The sequence below is a fragment of the Octopus bimaculoides genome, chromosome 14 (genome assembly GCF_046866305.1).
Source record: "Octopus bimaculoides isolate indiv1 chromosome 14, ASM4686630v1, whole genome shotgun sequence".
Classification (NCBI taxonomy): Eukaryota; Metazoa; Mollusca; class Cephalopoda; order Octopoda; family Octopodidae; genus Octopus; species Octopus bimaculoides.
Window position 1 is genome coordinate 53,421,987 of NC_142941.1, and position 23,446 is coordinate 53,445,432.

At 38.0% G+C, this 23,446-nt stretch overlaps 1 protein-coding gene across 4 annotated transcripts in view; it reads right to left on the reverse strand.

Moving 5' to 3' along the window:
- Nucleotides 1-364: 364 nt before the first annotated feature.
- The window catches only part of LOC106867702 (uncharacterized), a 36,825-nt gene continuing 13,743 nt past the window's right edge, over nucleotides 365-23,446 (reverse strand). The window contains exons 3-21 of one of the 4 annotated variants that reach the window (XM_089362944.1): nucleotides 18,768-18,868; nucleotides 17,269-17,422; nucleotides 16,973-17,111; nucleotides 15,776-15,900; nucleotides 14,902-14,953; nucleotides 14,004-14,049; nucleotides 13,539-13,871; nucleotides 12,867-12,995; nucleotides 11,367-11,550; nucleotides 10,710-10,829; nucleotides 9,929-10,016; nucleotides 8,984-9,059; nucleotides 6,977-7,090; nucleotides 6,349-6,413; nucleotides 5,796-5,872; nucleotides 5,426-5,480; nucleotides 4,467-4,636; nucleotides 3,429-3,559; nucleotides 365-2,889 (exon numbers count right to left, since the gene is read on the reverse strand). In XM_089362944.1, the coding sequence (XP_089219070.1) occupies nucleotides 1,604-2,889; nucleotides 3,429-3,559; nucleotides 4,467-4,636; nucleotides 5,426-5,480; nucleotides 5,796-5,872; nucleotides 6,349-6,413; nucleotides 6,977-7,090; nucleotides 8,984-9,059; nucleotides 9,929-10,016; nucleotides 10,710-10,829; nucleotides 11,367-11,550; nucleotides 12,867-12,995; nucleotides 13,539-13,871; nucleotides 14,004-14,049; nucleotides 14,902-14,953; nucleotides 15,776-15,900; nucleotides 16,973-17,111; nucleotides 17,269-17,422; nucleotides 18,768-18,843 (3,420 nt within the window). In that variant the 5' untranslated portion in view covers nucleotides 18,844-18,868 and the 3' untranslated portion in view covers nucleotides 365-1,603. Of the gene's footprint in view, nucleotides 2,890-3,428; nucleotides 3,560-4,466; nucleotides 4,637-5,425; nucleotides 5,484-5,795; nucleotides 5,873-6,348; nucleotides 6,414-6,976; nucleotides 7,091-8,983; nucleotides 9,060-9,928; nucleotides 10,017-10,709; nucleotides 10,830-11,366; nucleotides 11,551-12,866; nucleotides 12,996-13,538; nucleotides 13,872-14,003; nucleotides 14,050-14,901; nucleotides 14,954-15,775; nucleotides 15,901-16,972; nucleotides 17,112-17,268; nucleotides 17,423-18,767; nucleotides 18,869-23,446 lie in introns of all 4 variants that reach the window. The other 3 variants (XM_089362943.1, XM_089362946.1, XM_089362945.1) reach the window with 3 other exon arrangements.

Genomic DNA, 23,446 nt, shown 5'->3' on the forward strand with positions numbered 1-23,446 from the left:
CTACAGTTGGATGCTCTTCCTAATGCCAACCACTCCAAGAGTGTAGTGGGTGCTTTTTACGTGCCACACACACACACACACACACACATATATATATATATATATATATACCAAGTCTGGCCATGGGTGGGGGAGGGGGTATATTACTTTGCTTAAAGACAAGTGACAGGAAGAACATCTGGTCATGGAAACTCAGCTTCAATAAACTCAGTCCAACCCATGCCAGCAAGGGAAACTGGACATCAATACAACAATGACGAACATTCGCCATACATTGTTCCGGTGCTTATCTAAAACATACACCCACAGAATATTACTCAGCAGCCGAATATTTTCATATATTTCTTAAACTTTTAGCATTCAGATTACTCTGTCACATGTACTGCTTATTTATTCACATCATTTTGAATTAAAACGACATTCCAGGGTAGGTGTGAGATGCCAGATCTGGCCGATTTGAACATAAAGAATATTTTGGCCAGATATAGCCAGTTTAAATGCTCAAGGGTTAAAAATTCTCCACTACTTTCAATCACTGGACTGTAGTCACAGTATAGTACCCCTTCACGAGTCACTTTGAGCAACACTACTTCTAGAACACTATTTGTTTCATAGGAGACCTCCAAAAAATGAAAGGCAAACATGACCTTGGTGTGACTTGAACTCAAAATACTAGGGAATTAAGATTATATTGTTAACCTGGGTAATGTTATATAGCTACTGAAACTGTGTGTGTGTATGCACATACATGCATTATTTGTTTTTAGGATTTTATACAACTTTGCAACAAGTTCTATAATAGTCTGAAGAAGAAAATAACTTCTATTACAAAAAATATAAGAGCTTAAAAAAGAAACTTCATTTTGAATGTAACACAACGGGCTTGTATCCAGACAGAAACCAAAAACCGCTTACATCTGTCTAAGGTAATAAGTGAAATATTAATTAACAATAGCAATTACCAAGTTTTAATAGCCATTTTTGCTACTAGAAAATAAATAAAACAAAGAAAAAGAAAGCATGATGTATCATTATTTGAAGATAACAAAGAGTAAGAAGAAAGCAAGTGAAAATTAGAGTGAATACTATTAGAAGCGGGTCCTAGATTATCAAATTTAACTAGGCTAATAAAGCCCTATTTTAGTAGCTGGGTAACGGGGTGTGTGGCATTCATACTTTCCCTTAGTGATGTGAGGAGAACTGACTTCAACCAAGAAATGAGGTCTTGACTTGCCGGGAGCTTTCATCTCTTGCTCTACATTACAACAGAACTTAGAATATTACTTAGAGTTAAAGGTCTCCCCAAGTATCTTTTGATGGGTGTTATTATTTCTTACTATACAAAACTGATAGCCAAGGTGTATTGGAAAATAAACATACATGAAACATACATGAACATACTTTCATGCGTGCATACATACATACACACATGCACACACAGATGATGAAGAATTGATGATGCAGTGCAAGAGATTTTAGTGATCGATTGAAAGTGATTGATTATCCATCAGTATCAAATGCAATGCGGATTGATAGACAGATGAAACCTTTCAAAAATACCAAACAATAGTCGCCAGGGACCAACACTGAATGTGAACAGCAGTTACATAAAAAAATACTTGGAATGGTTGGGGCATTGGTGACTCTGATGCCCTTCCCTACCACATATAGTACACTGGTAACACGGTATTTCCTGACTACAACTTTGAGTCCTACCCACTGACCGTGAATTCAGCTTCAAGCTGGGCTCGGGCTGAGAGTGCATGCTGCCAGCTTTGGCATCTGTGTTCGCATACCTAACATCGGCAGTGGAAGTTCGTGTGTCTGATTCCGAATTTGTGCGTAAACTAGAGAGATGCACTGACTTTGTCATGTGCTCCTGTGACATATTGCTAGCAGGCTTGTTCCCTGACAGTGTCTTTTTAGTGCTAGAAGAAGCCCTTCCTTTTGAAGTTTGTGAGGACACACAAGAGGAAGTTAAGGGTGTCGCATTAGTAGAGGAGAAAGATGGGAAAGTGCCATTTTTTTTACCCCGTAGTTCATAATTGCAGGACGTGTTCATAACTGTGGTCCCTTTCTCAGGAACCAGTCGCTTAGCAACAAATCGAATTTTGCCATTACCGATATCCCTAGCATTATTTCGTATAGCAGCAATGTGATCATCGGGATAGTCAAATAATGGATTATTTCGGTTGGAAGTCCGGCTGTTGGCATTCCTATTAGGGCCATCACCAGATGAATCAGCCACTCGAGCAGCATAGCTCCCTCGCAACAATTCTGAATTTGCTTGTTTCTCCTCGACCTCTTCTACCATGTTGGGTAGTTCTTTTTCTTCTTCGATTTGAGGAGGTGGTTGAGGTGGAGAGGGACAAGGGGCCGATGCTGACTCAAGGGTCTTTTCAAGGAAGTAAGGTTCAAACAAGTTCAGAGACATCGCAGACGGTCGTTTCAATTCCAAATCGGAACTGTACCGTTGTGAGAGATATTTCTCCTGGTGAGAGACCCTCTCTGGCAGGACCTCCAAATCATCAGAGTTGAGAGGTGGGGAGTCGTTCTCTTCTTCCGGCTCTGGTTCTGGTTCTGGTGATGCTGACCGCGGAGGCGAAGCAGCACATGGAAACTCAGACGATTGTAAGAGTTCAGTTGAACAACATCGAGTTGAATCCAATGGCGGAGTCAGAGGAGGGGAGGCTGGGTTATCCCTGCTGTAAAGGGCACTGAACTGATGTTCTAAAGGCGCATTTTGGCTGGAGTTATAATCTGGCTCCACGTTGTCAATGATGTCTGCTGGCTCAGAGAAATTAGGCTGGGTCCAGGAATCAACAGCTGACGTGTCTCCATTCTGCTGGTACATTGGAATATTGTGATCAGGTGACAATTGCACAGGATCTGTAATAAAAGAACGGAAAAGAAGAAAGAATATAAGAAAATGGAAGTGTTTATGAAGTATAAACATTTACAGGAATTGCATTTTTCAGTTTTGTTTTCAGTTACAAATATCAAATATATATATACAACCATGAGTACACACACATACACACACGTTGAGCTCCTTCCAATTTCTATGTGCCAAATCCACTTACAAGGCTTTGGTCAACCTGAGGCTACACTAGAAGACACTTAACGAAGGGGCCACACAGTGGGACTGAATCCATGATCAAATGACTGGGAAGCAATGTATCTGATTGTTCGGATGACTACTTACCTACAACAGGTCTGTATGTTCAGGGAGGGTCTGTGGTTGCTACTGCACAATAACAACATTTACAGCATGTTGCAGGAAGACAACAGCTCCAGAATGGCGTACTACAATACCATCTTAAACAACTCATGGGTATAGCAAGTATACCAGTAATGAATTTGGGAGAAGAGGAGGACTGAAGGAACCACGATTAGTGAATGGAATCATTGTGCTGGGGTTTACCTACCAATATCAGCCTTTTCTGGTACAGTTGGAATGTCTGTCTGGACTCCAACTGTTTGAACTGATTTCTGTTCCTGACTGTACAGCATCTGTTCTTGTTCCACAAAGATGGAAAACAACCTTGACCGCACCGCACTTTGATGGGAAAAAAAAGAAAAGGAATTAATAGACACACATTGAATAAGATATATAAAATGATTCACTGATATATATATAGTAAGATTTCTTTGTGTATTGTATACACATCTACACATTGCCCACATCTACACTTTTATAACTTAATCCCATTCATTTATCTATAAATGTATATTAATTTTTTTATATATTTATGTACTCATAGATTTTTTATGTGTTTTAATATTTTAATGACTGATACATTGGTATATTTATGAACTGATATACATCAATCCAAAAGCACCCACTACACTCTCGGAGTGGTTGGCGTTAGGAAGGGCATCCAGCTGTAGAAACTCTGCCAAATCAGATTGGAGCCTGGTGTTGCCATCTAGTTTCACCAGTCCTCAATTAAATCGTCCAACCCATGCTAGCATGAAAAGCGGACGTCAAACGACAATGATGATGATGATGTTGGACCTCTTTGAATTCTCCTTAAGACACACACATATGTATGTATATATATATATATATATATATATATATATATATATATATATATATACACACACACACACACACACACACACACAGATGCACATTTTATGTGCATGTGTGTGTGTGTGTAACATTATAAACATGAACAGAATGCAACAAATACACATGTAATGTGATAGACAGGGTTTGGGTTCTGTCAGACGGCCTACAGCTCTTTGTCTCATACATGCGTGTGTGTGTGTTTATGTAAGTCTTCTATTAAAATCTCGGATGCCAATTCATAAACATTCCACTATGTTTTGTTTTTCCTTTTGTTGTTGACTCTATATCCTCTCGCATTGTTCCAACCTTGCACAATTAGTCTCTTAAAAGTAACATCACACAACACTTCACCAAAACTATTCCATTTTAATGTATTTTCTTTACTTACAATTCCACACTGGTACTAAGGATCATTGACTTCATCTCTCTCCTGAGAAAACCCGTGAATTCTGAAGACAGATTCTGCAAACAACTGAGACCAGCAACTGTCCAAAAATCGAGGAATGAATGCTGGTAGAGATTACACAAATGACAGTCACTTTGTGGAGAATTGTTGGGCTGCAAAAAGAAGAAAAAAGAGAAAAGAGAGAAAAATAAATCATTTAAATTTGAAATCCAAGAGTTAAGAAATTTACTCTGATTTTGGCTTTTTTCTTCCTCTCTTTTATTCTTTTGACTGTGGCCATGCTGAAGCAGAGCCTTGAAGGGTTTTTTAGTTGAAGAAATCACCCCCACAACTTATTCTTTGTAAGCCTAACTAGAAACAGCAGCCACTTAATCTACAAAAAATAAAATATTTTGTATTTTATGCATAATAATCAGAATCACCTTCATAGTTTTATTGAATTATATGCATATTTTGCCATAAAAGGAAAATGTTGGTATCGATCTATTTCATTCAGGATAGGCACTGTCTACCTTGCCAGGCGGCACATCCCTGCTTGCTTGGAAACAGGTGAGGTTTAATGACAGCAAGAGCATCCAGCTATAGAAAATATGATTTGACAAATTCCATCAAGCAAGTATGGAAAAGCAGATGTAAAAATGATGACAATGATGTCCATGATGCAGTAGGGGTAAAGAACAACACTAAAACAGTAAACCAACAAGGTTGCTTTCTCTGCTAGAAATAGCAGTCTAACCTCCTTCAAATCATACTCAGATGACTATAAAATAAGAAGAGAGTCATATTCAATAGCATAGTGCTAAATACACTGTTTGAAAGAAAAATATGGGATGGAATGTGGTCCAGTAATTCCAACATAAAAACAATAAGTTTTGTAAGAATAAAATACAATAAACATTCCCCAGCATTCAATAGTAATACCAAAATATGCTTCAACTTACATTGGAGAAGTTCAACCATTTGGTGAGAATTGTCCTAAATGGTGTGAAAGAACATCTTCTGAAAGAAAAGACAGGAAGAGAAAAAAAAAAGAGATTGATGAAATAAGTACCAGTTATGCATTAGGGTCAATGTAATCGATTAGCCCCCACCCCTAAAATTTCAGGCCTTGTGCCTATAGTAGAAAAGATGATTTGTATTATTATTATTATTATTAATTAATTTATTTATTTATTTATTTTCAATAGCTTCATGTTACCATGTAGAGCCTCATGCAAAATGTCAGTGGCTTCAAGCAACCAGGTATAATGAGAGAAAAAGAATCCAAATGAAAATATTAAAAATGAAAACAGATGAATAAAGTTGTCTTACTGAGAGTTTCGGGAGCAGATTTCAACAAAAATATGGCCCAACAGGTCTGCAAAGGTCTCAGCAGTCAAACTTTCCGGCTGGTAAGCAACAACAACAACAATAGTGTAAGTTTTGGACGGAATTATTACAAAGACAAATACAATGAAGTGGCAGGATCATCATCATCATCATCAAACTTCTTACTGCACAGTCATGCCGGCACTTGTCTTTCAACAGAAAAATGATAATGAAAGTATTAAATATAGATGTGTGCAGTTTTAATGAGCAGGAAACACATCGAAGGAGTATTTTGCTCATTGACTTGTGTTTGATATCCGAAGCATTCCAGTTAACTACAACTTTACAAAACGCACACCATATAAGAAGGAATTGTGCTTGGTATTTTGTCACAACGGTAAAATACAAAGAACAAAAGAAAAAACAAACAAAAATGCTACTTGAATTTTTAAGTAATTTTAAAATGAAGACCTAACAAAAGGTAGGGTTTCATAGAAAAATACACCATTCAGGTCTGATATTTTCTAAAAGTAGAAATAAGAAAAAGATTACCAACCTTAATATGATCAATCTCTAAATCTGTGATAGTTGTGCGCAGACTATTCTCAAAACTGTTATGATCTGAAAATGAAAAGAAGACAAATTAAAAACATGTATAACACACCGCTACACTTCCCCTCCTCACTCTCTCTCTCTCTCTATCTCACCCTGTCTCCCTTTCAGTTGTAAGGTGACCTCTCTAATGGTGGTGCCATGAAAACAAAAAACAAAAGCACAAAGATCACTTTGTAAAATGGCTGGTAGATTAAACAGGGACAAGAAAACTCATTTAGCCTCTATAATGCTGGTGCCATGGAAATATGTACTCAGCGGACAGTTCTGGAGAAGGATTGAGGGGAGGGGGAATAGGTTAGTGAAAGGTCTAGGGGAGAAACAGTAAGTGTAAGGAGAAGAGAAGACATGAGGCTGATAGGGTTTCGTTAGAAATGGTATATGGCCATCAAATTTAGAAAATCAGACTCCATTGTAGTAGTAGTAGTAGTAGTAGTAGTAGTAGTAATAGACAAGACAAGGAGAGGACACAGAAGGAAAGTGGTTTGGAGAGAGAGAGAGAGAGCAAAGGCTAAAAGTTTACTTTATCAGGTTAAATAGTCTTTCTTGAAGTATGTTCTAAAGAAACTCACCTCGAAAATAAAATATTAGAGTGATGGCATTATTAAAGAAGTTGGGTTCTTGAATCGCTTGTGTTAAGACGGTCTTCAGAATAAGGTTCAGTTTCTGGGTGCTGGACAGTTCTCCTGAAACAAAATCAAAGGGAACAATTAACTGAAGTCTTATATTACGTCTTCGATAAATAAGAAAGAAGTACAGTTCAGACAAGCAATATGGCTTTTATGCTGCAGTACACATCTTAGATACTAATGTGGGAACCACTGAAACCAATTGTGCATATCTGGCACTCTGAATGTGTTGGGGTCTTTTTTTTCGGGGTGGGGGTTACACATCTATTGAGCCTATATAGAAACCTTTAAGCAGTCATTTCACCTGCTAAAAATAGTAACAAAATCTCACTCAAATCTCTCAACCCTTTCAAAAAAAAAAAAAAAAAAAGCATATTGGTAAATGTAGTCTTAGGTACACTTTACTAGGAGGGGAAAAAAGACAAAAATTGGGCTGGTTCCAATTAGAAACCCTTTCATGATAGGTCTGCCAATATGGAGTTTAGCAACAACAGCTGCATGTCTATTTTGTCTGCTGCATTTAACCCTCAAATTTCCTCGAGTCAATGTACCAACCTGCTGCATTTGGCAACGAAGGGAGGTCACTGTGTTATGCATGTTCTATAAAGTATTCTGTATATTGATATTACAGCCTACATTATATAACTAGGGTGGAGGCGCAATGGTCCAGTGGTTAGGGCAGTGGACTCGCGGTCATAGGATCGCAGTTTCAATTTCCAAACCGGGCGTTGTGAGTGTTTATTAAGCAAAAACACCTAAATCTCCATGAGGCTCCAGCAGGAGGTGGTGGCGAACCCTTCTGTACTCTTTCTCTCAATCTTTCTTCCTGTATTTCAAAGGACCAGCCTTGTCACACCCTTCGTCACGCTGAATCTCCCCAAGAACTACGCTAAGGGTACAAATGTTTGTAGAGTGCTCGTTAATTTCACGAGCAGGCTGTTCCGTTGATTAGATCACTTGGAACCCTCGTCGTCGTCACCAACGGAGTGCCATGATATAACTAGGAGTGAAGATGACTATTTGATATTTACTCTGTACAACTGTGAGCGTTAGACACAGCTGTACAGAGTATATATGCATATATGTGTGTCTAGATGTATGCATCAACATCATCATTTAACGTAAATGTCCCATGTTAATATAAGTATGTAGGGTTGATAGAATCCCAGGACTGAATTGTGATCATATGTCTGCTTTGGCATGGTTTCATGCCCTCCTTGTTGCCAACCTTCACCTCTTTCTAAGCAAAATAATTTCCCCATAACCAGAATTGGCTTTTGCAGAATATTGGAAATGAATGACATTCATTGACAAAAAAAATCACACGTCAAGACAAGGAGACACACATGATGGGCTTCTGTTTCCAGCTACCAAACACACTCACAAAGCTTTGGTCAGCTACAGTAGAAAACATTTTCCCAGTTGAGAAACAGGCACACATACCATACATACATATGTACCATACACACATGCGTACGTACCATACATACATACTGTACATGTACACACACATAAATATAAATTCACCATTGTTTTAACATTCACTTCTCCATTATTGTATATGTGAAACACAATTCACTGAGGGTAGATTTTCTCATTGGTGCTCTTCCTACTGCCAACCCTCACCAGTTTCTAATCATCATTATCATCGTTTAACGTCTTCCCCATGACCAGACATGTTTTCACACAAGATTAGAAACAAAAGACGCTGCTTGTATGATGGCAACACTTGTCTACAATGGTCACATGCATTCAAACAAAAACACATGCACATGCACACACACACACACACACACATACACACACACACACACACACACACACACACACACACACACGCATATTCTCTTGGAAACTCATTTGGGATGAAGGCAGAAACAGAGACAAACGAAATGTGTCAACATTAATACAAGCGTTTCACATGAAAGGTAAAAGTATGAGAAGAGTTACTGAAATCAAGGAAGAGCTGATCCATTTCCCAGTAGAGCTGTGGCCAGTGTACATTGGAATGAGCTGAAGGAAGGACCTGAAATAACACCGAGAAGAATAAAGACAATAAGATGGCAATTAACAATATAATAACGAACTAATTGCATGTAGTGTTCAGGTGCACTACGACTGGTCAGAAAAGGTTAAAAGAGGGAATGGAAAACAGACATGCAAGTAAAGAAAAATGGCAATGATAGCAAGAGATATACGCAGAGTGTGCAGAATAAAATGCAATAAGACAAAAAAGAGTCATGTTGGGCCTCACAGAGGCAAAGTGGTCAAGTTCCTTTCAAGCAGTGGGCCTCACAGAGGCAAAGTAGTCAAGTTCCTTTCAAGCAGTGGGCCTCACAGAGGCAAAGTGGCCAAGTTCCTTTCAAGTGTTGGGCCTCACGGAAGCAATGACCGAGACCTTTGGCATTATGTCGTGCTTGCAAAGAAGACCCATCAGGCCAAGTAAAATTAGAGTTGTGGCAGATACTGGTGTCGCACAAATGGCACCCGTGTCAGTGGCACGTAAAAGAACCCATTACACTCTCGGAGTGGTTGGCGTTAGGAAGGGCATCCAGCTGCAGAAAACCATGCCAAAACAGACTGGAATCTGGTACAGCCTTCCAGCTTACTAGCCCTGGTCAAACCGTCCAACCCATGCCAGCATGGACAACAGATGTTAAATGATGATGGTGGTGGTGCAGGGGCATGTCAGAATTAATGCTGGTGAATTTTGGGAACCATGGAACTTCTGAATGATGCAGCTCAACGCTTTAACAACAATAGCTACAGCAGGAACAATAGTAACAACATTCTAATAATATTAATCTAATAATTGCACCAACCACCATCTTTAAGTTACAATTTAAACATAGAGACCTTATTCAAGAAACAATTCACAAAAATAAGACATCTTACCTGCTGGAGTTTCTGAGCTAATTCTGTTAAATTAGTATCAATTACAGAATGGCTGCAATTTGATCCCCATGAAGTTGACCAGTTATTCCTACAAAAATTAAGAAAAATTTTTTAATCATTATTTCCTTATAGTATATTTTTTTTTAATTTGTTGGAATTTTTTTTAAATATACTTATACACACACAACAGTTTCTATCTACCAAATCACCCTCAAATCTCAGAGCTATAGAAGATACTAGCTTAAGGTGTCACATGGTAGAATTGAACCTGAAACTACGTGGTTGTAAAGCATACTTCTTAACCACACATCCATGCTTGTACATGAATATAAGTTTATCATATATATATATATATTGGCTTCAAATTTTAGCACAAAGCCAGTAATTTCAGGAGAGGAGATATGTCAATTACATCAACCCCCAGGGTTCCACTAGTACTTATTTTATTGACCCCCAGAAGGATGAAAAGCAAAGTCAATCCCAGTGGAATTTGAACTCAGAATATAAAAACAGACAAAATGTTGAAATGCATTTTGCCTGGCGTGCTAAGAATTCTGCCAGCTCATCACCCTATCAGAAATATACATTAGTTAATAACACATGCCAGCATTGACGTTAAATGATGATGATGATGATGAAATTTAATATCTATACATAATTATTATAAGAAACTAATCAAGCATTTATTAACAAGAGCAGTAAGCAGAAGGAACCCATCATGTTGGAAACGCCTCAGCTGAAAAAGAAATATGTGTGAAGAAAAGAATTTGACGGGGTTTACCTGGGTAAATTAGGTTTTGGTGGTTCCGTCTTTGAACAACTGTTGAACATTGAAGGTGGCACCAATACAGTACTAGGTTTCACCAGCTTCAAATAGTTTGGACTTAACGATGGTTGTTGGCTGAAAGTAAAGAGAAGTTGGTGAGGAAAAAAATTATTATTTAACTTCAGTCTCTTAGTTACGAAAAAACTGAACCAATTTTAACAGGGGACAAGACACCGGTATCTGTCCCTCTGTCGTACTTTAGCTTCTCAACATCCAACATGAAGCTTTCCTCTCTACAACAACTGTATTTAGTCAAGGAAGTCATTTTTTGTCTCGCAAGTTACTTGGCAACCTCACTAGCGCTGGTGTCGTGCAAAAAAAAAAAAAAAAAAAAGTACCCATACATGCTGTAAAGGGGGTGCTGGCATTAGAAAGGGCAGCCAACTGCAGAAACCATGTCAAAGCAACACTGGACCTCGATGCTGATTGGATCCTATGGAAGACAAACATTAAATGATGATGAGGGATACCCATCTAATGATGTAGGCCTATATATGATGGGTTTAGCACTTGCCTCAATAACTTACCATTGAGTCCTGAGGTCTACAAGATGACAAAAACAACAATATCAACAACACGACTTTCTGTTCAAACTGCGTCGTCTTAACATACCGAGGTTCGAATGATGGGCTCCAAGTAGTGAAGTCATCGAAATTTCTCCGAGGACAGTTGTTTGAGGTTTCAGTAGAACCGAGAGGTTGGAAACCAGGAGGCACCGAACGGGTCTTAGTTGTCCAAATATCCTGACTCCGTGCTGGTGGATGTGATATAGGAGTTGAATCAAACCGAGTTGATGCTACAGAAAAATAAATAGATTAATTAATTAATAACAATAATAATAATAATATTAATAATAATAATAATAATGGTTTCAAATTTTGGCACAAGACCAGCAGTTGTTAGAAGGAAGAGTAAACCAGTTACATCAATCCCCCCAGTGCTCAACCAGTTCTAATTTTATCAATTCCTGAACGGATGGAGGGCAAAACTGACCTTCACAGAATTTGAACCCAGAACATAAAGTATTGGAAGAAATACTGCAAGACACATTTTGTCCAACATGCAAATGATTCAATGATTCCATCAGTTTGGTGCCTTTAATTTTCGGTGGGGCAAGACGAAAAATCCTTATAAGACAGGTAAGTTTACATGAAGTTTACATAAAATTAGGTGATGTAAAAAAAGGGGGGGGGGGGGGGGGAATGGAATAAAATGTATACATAGTATACCAAATTTGAATACGAATACATGTATGACGTAATCCTGATGCAGGAGAGCCTCCAACCAGGGCCAATGAAGGAACTCCACAGATTCAAGATTACCCTGATCATCAAGGGTACAAACCTTCACCCAACTGATGTTCTATCTACAGGCAAATGCTGAGAGTATTTCTATTCACTCAAAGCAACTTCATCAGTCACCCCCTACCGTTTGACAGATTCACTGGTGGAGAGCCCTTCCCTCTCCATTCTTACTTTCCTTTCCAAGTAGAACTTGTAAATCTGAATGAGGGACTGAGTGAGGAGGAAAGGGTCTTACCTCAACCCTTTCAACATCATCCACCAGAAACCAGAAACAAGGAAACAGCCTGCCCAAACTTATAAAATGAAGGCAGCAAAGCAATCTTCTTGATGGGGTTGGCTGACAGCCAGGTCCAGGTTACAAGCAACACCAACCATTCATGTCCACAAGTCAGCAATGCTCAGAGACTACACAAATGCAAGCAGTACAGTTTTGTTGCTGTGATCTCATCTTGGACAGTTCCATATAGCAGCACCCCTCAGCCTGTATAGTTCAGCTCAAACCAGCAGTGCCCCTGCTCAGTAGCGTTGCAAGTCAAGGATATCTGGAAGTTATCCATAGCAGTCCCTAGCCAGAAAGTTTTCCTGAATAGATCAGCCAGTTCATCCTTGTTGACACCTAGATTTTATCCAAGGACATCATTGCTCTTACCCATAACTAGCCCTCTACATATTGCTGGAACATTCCAGAGATGTAATGTAAAAACCATATACATCTTGTGGGAAGATATTTTATCGTCTGTTGTTAAAGCACATACTTAGGCGTCAAACGAAAAGGGTTTTGAAGTAATAAAGGAAAGCTGCTACTAACGTAGATTTCTTGGATTATTATTCTCCGTTTGAAACTTCTTGTCCGTATACAATTCCTGAATCTGGCTTTGGACATCATTCATTACCTCTGAGAGTGTCTTGCTGTTAGAATAGTTACAGTCGAGAGAACCTGCAATAACAACAACAACAATAACAATGATAATAATGATGATGATGATTTCATTTATTTGCCACAAGGGTGAATGATAAGAAGGACAATACAAACACAAAAAGTGTGGGGATTTACATATAATGAAATGATTACAAAAAGGGACAGTAAGTATACACGGTATACATTGAAAAAGGGACATATGCTTAGCATACAAAGATTTTTTTAAAAAAAGGAGTAGAGAGGATGATAGAGATGTGGCCCTCCTGATACAGGAAGGCCTCTAGGGATAATACCATCACAACAACTTCAAAGGCACAAAGCCAGAAGATGGCATGTTGATAGAGGAAGGGATTTTTGCAAAAGCACAAATGTAAACATACATATATGCACACACACACAAACATAATATGTATACACATACATATACATACACAAATATGCATACACATGCATATACAAACACACACCAGGAATTTCTTAACGAATCAAAATTTTGCTTCATAAAAGGCTGCAGTTTCACTGATTAAATTTCTGTCGAAAACAACAAAATCTTAAACTTACACTCACTATTTGAAGCGAACATATAGTCAGCATTGTGACTGAAAAGGTTCTGAACCTCCTGCTGAGCTTTCTGGAACTGATGCATTTTGTCCATGTTGGCAAGTTTCTCAGGAGTCAGTTCCGACGTCGCATCAAACACCGAGAGGTCAGCACTTGGAATTCGCGTTTGATTCCAGTAATTCTTGTCGTCAATGTGTATGCCAGTGTGAGGGTGCCGGCTATTTGAAACTGCATCAAAATCTTCAGATTTGCATGTATCGGCCACTTTAGAATAGGCTTTAGGTGCGTGGAAATGGTCTGCAGGAAAACCTCGATTGTCATTGTTGTATGGTACTAAAAAGAAAAAAATATATATATATAAATAAATAAAAAAGAAATAAAATGGAAGAAATGAAAAATGCAAAATCAGTGAAGTGAAAATTGACAAAAATAGAGCATGACTGAAAAAGTAAAAATGATACTTACTAGATGGAGAGGCAATATATTCTGCAATAGGAACTTCCCCATCAGGCTGAAAGAATAAATTACACTTAGCATCACACTCTAGCTGACCATAATGGACACAGTAATGGTCAGGGGATATCATAATAGACACAGCAAGGGTCATTTTTACTTGATTTCCTGGAATGTGATTGTCCTGTGAACAGTAAGTGGTCCCCTGAGACACTTGAAAAGCTTAGAGAAGCCATTAGGAGGAAGAGATGGAATAAGAGGCTGACAATGATCCACATTCACCAGGACAATGCAGGACCACATACGTCTTGGTCAATAGACCAAGCAATCAGCAAATTACATTGGTCAGTGGTTCCCCATCCACTGAACAACCAGAAGCTGGTGCCAGTTTGATTTGATGAAGGACAGTCTTTAGGGATAATGATTTAATGACACAGACAAGGTGAAAACAGCTATGAAGAAGTGGGTACAACAGTTCACATCTGAATTTTCTTCAAAGAAGATTTGAGAGTTGGGTCCAAAGATGGTGTAAATGTATCACTTGTGACAGAGACTATGTTGAGTAGAAACTTTTGTAAAGTGGAAGAGTTACTCTATCAAACATATGCAATCTGAACAAACTATGTCAGTTAATAAAAAGTTAGACATTCATAGACATTCAGTCTCGTTCAAATGAGCAAAATTATGACCAGGCACTTTCTGCTCTAAAATTTTGTAATGAATCCAGTTGGCAACAGGACACAGAAATATAATTTGAATGAGTCACAATCATGTAAATCAACAAATTGCTGATTTCTCAACAGTTTCACTGTGTCCTTGACTATGAGACTAAATGCACTGGCTAAGTTTACCTAAGCTGTAAGAATGGCAAAACACAAAGTAGGAAAATCAAATACAATTCAGTACTTACTTTACAAACTTCAGACTCCAACAATTCATGGATGACACTGCGCTGGGTTTGACTGTAATTAAAAAATAAAAATAAAGGAAATATTTTAATTAAAAAGATTCTTTGAAAACGGGTTGTAGCGGTGATTTGAAACCAAATCATTAGATATGCGATCAGACATCACGAGTGTACCACAATAGTTTCACGTGGTCAGCATGAAGTTTTAGCATGATGGAGTTTCTAGAATGTTTTGTCGTTACCCTTTAAAAAAAGTGGTTTCGGTGGCAAAACTCTTTGCAGAATGTTGAGAGCAGCTGATTCGTTTACACATCTCATCTCTTGCCAGTAATTTCGTCTCACTCATGTGATAAATCCAGTAAACAATATAACAATTGAAATTACAGCACATTGGATTTGGTAGATGGAAACTGAAAGAAGCCTGTCGTGTAAACATATTGTGAGTGGATTTGGTAGACGGAAACTGAAAGAAGCCCATCATATGTATACATATATGCATATATTTGTGTATGTGCTTGTGTTTGTCTCACCACCATCACTTGACAACCAATGTTGGTGTGTTTATGACCTCGTAACTTAGCAGTTCGGGAAAAAGAGACCAATAGAATAAGTACCAGGCTTACAAAGAATAAGTCCTGGGGTCGATTTGTTCAACTAAAGGCAGTGCTCCATCATGGCCACAGTCAAATGACTGAAACAAGTAAAAGAATAAAAGAATAAAGGAATATGTAGACACCAGTTGCCAGGGACAGACGAAATCCTGCTGAGCATTTCGCCCGTGTGTTTCATTAGAAATAGTACTACAAAAGGATTATAAACAGAACAATTCGTTTCAGTGGTTGGGGTTGGGGTGAGGTGGGGAGGGGGTAATACTTACTAATTGTAGAGTGAAACAACATATTTGCCAACTGAGGAACAATGGAAGAATACGTAAAAATTTTGTCCAGAAACCACATTACTCAGTACTTTCCCGGCACGGTTTATCCATGATGGTGGGGCCAGCTGGAAAGAAAACCAACAATACAGTTAGACATCACAAAACCCAAATCACTTGGAATGAAAAGGAGCAAATCAATGTAAGTAACACTCAAAATACTAAATATAATTTCTACGAATGTCATGGTGGTGGTTGTTGTTGCTGATGTAGTCTTTTTTTAGTTGGCCTTTGGCATAAGAGAGACCAAAACTCCACAACTCTGATCATTCCATTTTCTTTTCTGCCATATTATATACTCTTTTCTACTCTAGGTACAAGGCCTAAAATTTTGGGGGAGGGGGCCCAATCAATTAAATCGACCCCAGTATGCAACTGGTACTTAATTTATCACCTCCAAAAGGATGAAAAGCAAAGTTGACCTCGGCAGAATTTGAACTCAGAACGTAAAGACAGACGAAATGCCTCTAAGCATTTCCCCTGGCTTGCTACGGTTTCTGCCAGTTCACTGCCTTTGCCTCGACAGCAATTCTTTTCTACTCTAGGCACAAGACCCAAAATTTTTGGGGAGGGGGCCAGTCGATTAGATTGACCGCAGTATGCAACTGGTACTTAATTTATCGACTCTGAAAGGATGAAAAGCAAAGTTGACCTCGGCGGAATTTTAACTCAGAACATAAAAACAGACTGACTGGCTCCCAGCATCAAAACTGCATGTTAATTTATGTACCAAAACACCAGATTAATAATGGCAAAATTGTTTCACAAAATTCTTATTTTCAAAATTAATTGGAACACAGGCAATGTATTTCAACAGAAATATGACAAAAGGGTTTATTTTACTAAATTCTTCATTTTTAAAGCCAGTGTATTCCAACTAAATTCTCCATTATTTTCAAAATCAACTGAAACTATTAACTGAAAGCAATTAGGTACTTTCTAGCATTCGTAGCCTCTCAGATATCCAAGCAGACGCTCAGGTAATCCATCAAACAAACAAACTTGTTCAATTATTTGGTGGTTGGGTATCCAGACATGGGAAACAAAATAGTTCTGACGGGACTAACAGGATTAAATTTTTTTTTTTTTAAGAGAGAGAGAGAGAGAGAGAGAGAGAGAAAGAGAGAACTGTAAACTCACAGGTTCAATACCATACAATCTACAATGCAATGCTTGGGCGTTTAGTTCACTGAAACGTGGAGGAAATTCAGTTGATATTCTATTGAGTGGTCGTTGCTCAGCAAACCCATAGTCCAAGTAAAATAAATCAGCTTTTTCTCTGGAAGAAACGAATAAGATATCAGCAATGGAGTTTACAAGATGTGGTTACAAATGAGATCTTCAAAAAAACACGTGAACTCTGTATTTTACATGTGAGAGAGAGAGGAAGAGAGAGAAAATGAAAGAGATAAGGATAAAAAAATTGGACAACTGACCCCATAACCCTTGAGATGCGAGCTCGTAACCATTTCTCAACTGAAGAGCTATATGCAATAACAAACTGCTCGGGCTGGACCATGCCGATTTGTGTGGCGGGTTTTTCATTGTGGAAACACTTTTGGATGTCAGTTTCAAGTTCGCAAAACTCAACTGGAAAAACAAAGAAATTTGATAAATGACGAAGAGGATAACAAAAATTTTCAATGATTTCTTAAGAGATAACAGATCTTCAAAAATGAAGATTTTCGTTAACTTCACTAAACCCAAATATAAAATAGAAATTCTGAAAACAAGATGGTGATGAACATCAATAATTTCATAAGAAATCAAAAGATCTTTGGACACAAAGTTTTTCATTTTTCTCAGCAAAATAAGGATTCACCATTTTTCAACAAAGAGTCATTAGAATGTTTGCAAATAATGGTGGCTCCCAATCTTGTAGAGACAACACTGAGGACATCTCCTCATTAATGCACCATGGTCAAGTCAGCTCCAGCAAATGGCCACTCTTGTCTCTATAAACTAATAAAATGCTTGCCAAGTGTAAAGGATTTGGTCATACGGCTATCAACAAAAGGAAAATAATTTCCAATTATCAGATACATAGGCACAGATATGGCAGAAGCGTTAGCACGCTGGGCAAAATGCTTAGTCTTTCTTTCCCCGTGTGATATCCTTGGTCGTCATCAACAATGATGGACAAACAAATTTCATCACAGACCAACATTGATTCGGCAAAGCAATGATCAAAGGCAATCCAACAAAGACCACCCAGTCTTTTCCCTATAAACAGGCAAAAGAGGACCACATTACCCAGTTATGTCCTCCTCTCATACAATAGGATGAGATTCAAAAAGGATTTGATTTATTTCTGGCAGGCTGAGTAACCATGTCAAGGGTGCTTGGAAGACGTGACAATGGACAGATCTATTCAATGTATGGTTTTAACAAGTTCATTTCTCAAATGTAATTTAATACATTTTTACTGATGCCATCCTTCCATATTTTTTTTAAACAAACATTTAAGCAACGTAAGAAACTCAGAAATGAAAATAAAGCAAGTCGTAGCACAAACATATGTTGTCTGATTTAAACAAACTTTCGATCGACATTCATTTTCATAAAACAAACACAAGAAAGCCATTTCTATTTCTCTTTTCTTTTCCTGTTAAAGCCTTAAAAGACCACGTGACTTACCAGCAAATAAAAACAGACACAAACAAACAACTAAAACATTACTACTTAACAGACGACACATTTCTCTCGTTCTCTGACCAATGTTGAATCAATACACACACACACACTTTTTTTCCTTCAATTAAATTCACCTTATTATAGTAGAAAAGTTTTAAGATAAAATGACTAAAGTAGATTTTAAGCAAAGAACACACAAACATATATGTATACATGCACACACACACAGGTACAAACATACACACACAAAGTCGCAATGATAATAACAGGTATTAGATTAAATGAGACAATAATGACCAACCTGTTGACAGCTGTAGCCAAATGTTGCTGGGGTCAATGACATGAGTCACTTTGCCAACTTGGTACTGAAGATCCATAAGGAAAAATACCCAAAACCCACAACTGGTAAAAAGAAAAGGAAAACAAATATATTTTACACACATTTGATATTATATATATATATATATATATATATATATATATATATATATATATATATATATATACACACCCTCACTCATATATGTTGTTTACATTATAAGAACTATTATTTTTATTTAGAAACTTTAAGAGATATGAGATAAAACAAAATGATTTATATGTATATTATATATATATATCATCATCATCATCATTGTTTAGCGTCCACCTTCAGTGCTGGCCAGGCAGAAGCTTGCACCAGACTTCTGTGTCTGTTTTGGACGGATTTTTTTTTGGGGGGGGGGGGGGGGCTGGATGCCCTTCCTAACACCAACCACCCAGCAAAGTGGACTTTGTGTGTGTGCGTTTATATATATATGTATGTATAGATACATACATATATGTAATTTGTAGGAAATTAATATAAGTGTTTGCAGAATTAGAAAACACAATTTTATTGTCTATATCACATCAACAACAGACAGCAAGCTTCCCTGGTAATTTCCTGTGCAATAAATTACACCTCCGTCCCATCCCAGGGAGATTTCTCTCATCCTCTTAACAATATGAAAAAATTACAGGGAAAAAAAAATCTAATCTTCATCTTTCTTTTCTTTTATTTCTCTATGCAGCAACCCCAGATAAACGAATCCCTTATAAATACAGGTAACAACTTGCATTGCCCAAAATTAATCCTTTGGGGCCAGATGTCGATGGTTTATATTGTCATGTTAACAAAGCCCGATACGCTACTTTTAATCTTGCCACCCACAACTGCACAGTTTCAGAAATAAATCCCAGTCTTTTAGGAAAGGAATATAAATATATATGGTATGTTCTGGCTTAAATTGAGAGCTATGAACCAAACCAAGCAAACAGAGATCACTGATAGCCAAGTAGAGAGTAAGTCTCTACACGGTTTCTCAACCTGCTAGAAATAGCAGCCAAATACCTTGCAAACTACACTCCACTGTCTCTAAAAGGAAGATATAAGATAAAGTATTCTAGAGTACATTATTGCTGGAAAAACTATGAGGATGGTCATGGCTGGAATGCTCAATTAGGCCTGACCTGGGGACAGACAATCACAAGAATCAACTACTGCAATGAAATCTGCACTAACCCTTTTAATGACAGCCCATCTGAGACCACCACTGGTTGTGTGATACAAATGTCCTAATTTTAAGTGATCTAAATCAAAACCTTACATCAAAATTACATCAAAATTATGCTCCAATCAGGCAGCTTAATAATGATAAAGTCATTTTACTAAATTATTCACTATATCCAAAATTAATTGAAATAAAAATTGTGTATTTCAACAGAAATATAACAACAAAAGGCTTAAAGAATTTGTATAATACTAGGATACTTTATTTGGTAACCGAAAAATTACTGACTCTTTTGATGCCTCGTATGTCAAAATCGGCAACTCAGTTTTCGAATCCATAAGGAACATACACACACACACACACACAAACTCTGTTTTATATATATAGATAAATCACATTCTTTTTTCCTTTCTTTCTTCTAAAATACTTGATAATTATTGGATTCAACTGGGGCCCATATGACCCTGGAGATCCATATGGCCCTTTGGGATCCACACGAGGTTTTGTTAAAATTCATCTGCAATAAATTAGTTATACAACACAAACTATTTAATAACCACTTTTTATACAATTGCGATTAATATTTAATTATAATGAAAAAAAGGCTTTTTATAAACACCGAAATGTTTAGCGGGGTCAAACAGAATAAAACAGGAATCAAAGGAGTCCATATGCAAAAATTGGTTGAGAACTACTGATCTAACCCATGCCGGCATGGAAAAACAGACATAAGATCAACAATGTTGATAAAACACAGGGTTCTGTACAATGCAATGTAACCCCATTTTCTATAGCATTAAATTAATGCTGTGAGACAAAAATGTTTGCATGCAGGTGATGCCAATCGATTCAACATTTACCAACAGATGATCCAAGTCACACAGGAGAAACACAGGGGCCTGTAAGCTGGCAATCCGAAACCTTATCAGGGTCCCCATTTCTAGAGGTTCACGAACAGTAGTAAATTCTGGTCTGGAGTATCATTTTCAAACTCTCTAATTTCAGTAAATTCCTCATAAAAAAAAACTCCACATTCTTTCTTCTGTATGTGTAACAAAATAAACACACACACAAAAAAAAAATCAAAAACAATACGGGGGGGAGGGCTAGGCTACTTGGTGTTATATCTGAAAGTAATCCAATTAAATCCCCCTTTCCGCTCCCCCACCACCAATCACGATATCTTACATACAGGTAAGCTGCTGTTGCTAACACACACAACATATATGGAGCATAGCAAAAATAACTAGGAAGAGGCTGGTGGGGAGGGAGGGGAATAACCCAAATATTCTTTTTTTATTTTGTTTTAGTCATTAGACTGTGACCATGCTGGAGCACCACCTTGAAGAAGTTTTAGTCGAATGAATCAACCCCAGTACTAATTTTTTTAAGCCAGCTGTTTATTCTATCAGTCATTTTTGCTGAACTGCTAAGTTACGAGTATGTAAACACAGCAACAGTTGTCAAGCAGTGGTGGGGGACAAACACAACAACAGTTCAAACACACATACACATGATGGGCTTCTATTGGTTTCCATCTACCAAATCTACTCATAAGGTTTTGGTCAGCCCAGGGCTATAGTAGAAGACACTTGCCCAAGGTGCCATGCAGTGGGACTGAACCTGGAATCATGTGATTATTTCTAACCATCTCACCACTATTTTACCTCTTTTCCCACCCAGCCGTCATTCCCTCCCTCTCTTCTAAAAGGTGAGTAGCTATGAAGCTGGGGTTTCATCACATTTGTTTGGGGCCATGCGTTTCATCAGCAAGATGCCTGTTCTCCTCTCCACACTCAGTCAAAGAGGGACCTTAGTCTTGCAGGCCGCATGGCAACCCCACTAATGATGGTGTCACAAGAAGAAAAAAGAAAAGGCACCCAGTACATGTTGTAAAGGGGTTGGCATTAGGAAGGGCATCCGACTGCAGAGGCCATACCAAACCAGACATTGGTGCAGAGTGCAGACTCATCAGATCCTGTCAAACCACCCAACACATGCCAACATGGAGCATGGATGTTAAATGATGATGTGATGATGATGATGGTAACAACTTGCTAAGGTACAACACAGTGAGATTGAACCCAAGACCACCTGGTTGCAAAGCATATTGGTCCACCTGACTGGCTCCTATGCCGGTGGCACATAAAAAGCACCCACTACACTCTTGGAGTGGTTGGCATTAGGAAGGGCATCCGGCTGTAGAAACATTGCCAGATCAGATTGGAGCCTGGTGCAGCTTACTGGCTTTCCAGACCCCAGTCAAACCGTCCAACCCATGCCAGCATGGAAAGCGGATGTTAAACGATAATGATGATGATATGGCGATCTCTGTTACAATAGCATTATTGAGGTATTGCTTCATTCATAGCGCAAACACACACGGTAACAAAAGTGTTGATGAAATTTTGACTTAAAAATATATTTACAAAAGAAAAAAGAAAAAACAGTTGATACAATATGTAGTGTGTGATACTTCAACAACAACAACAGACCCACCGCCACCACCAATCCCTAATAAAACAAACAAAAAAACTAAAATGTTAAGAAAAAATACTCTGAACGAAATTGCACACAAACAAGACGAAATTAATGACTCAAGGAGGAAATTCTATGCTGGCTTCCTTTCTTTCAATATTACTAACTGACCAGTTTAATTAAGACTTCAGGAAATATATCTACAGGCTGTAAGGCTGTCTTCTGTAAATTCTGTAGCAGCAGAATTTACAGCTAAAATAGTAGACATTATCTAGCCTAGATAATAACATCCGTTTTTTTTTTTTTTTACATATAGTTTCTTCAGACAAAATTAGGACACTCACTGGCCAGTAAGCAGTGGCTGATACAAGCATACATCAATCCACTTGCTAGCGAAAAGACATACAAGATTACAGTTGATAAAACTACTCAACAACAACAACACAACTTGATAAACCAGATAGATAGCACACCTTTTATAAATAAATAAATAAATCTAGAAAGCTGATAGGAAAGAAAAAAAAGTGGATACAAAAGAAATTAGATGAAGTGAGCAAGGGAGACGACTGTGCTGGTAGAGAGGCCATGATGTGGCTGAATGTAGGACAACAGTTGTATAAATAAGTTCTGAGGGAACGAGGTGGAAGGGACTTGAAGAAGAGAAAGACCAAGGAAGACACGGGAAGAAGTGGTGACGGTTGATCCCACAGGCCTATCCCACCATGACTAACATCTCCTCCAGACAGACATGAAACCCTAGTCTAAGAATATTCCCAGGAGAACAAGCCCCACTTTCCAACAGTTACACGAACCAAGACCTCTAAGTGTTAATCCATACTCAACCAATCCAGACAACAGATTAACAGTTGCCAATCTAATACATTATCCACAGTTTTGTTGGTTTTAACTTAACCCTGCTTTGATGTGTTACGCAGATGAATAAGAAACCCACAACGTCCTACTTCATATT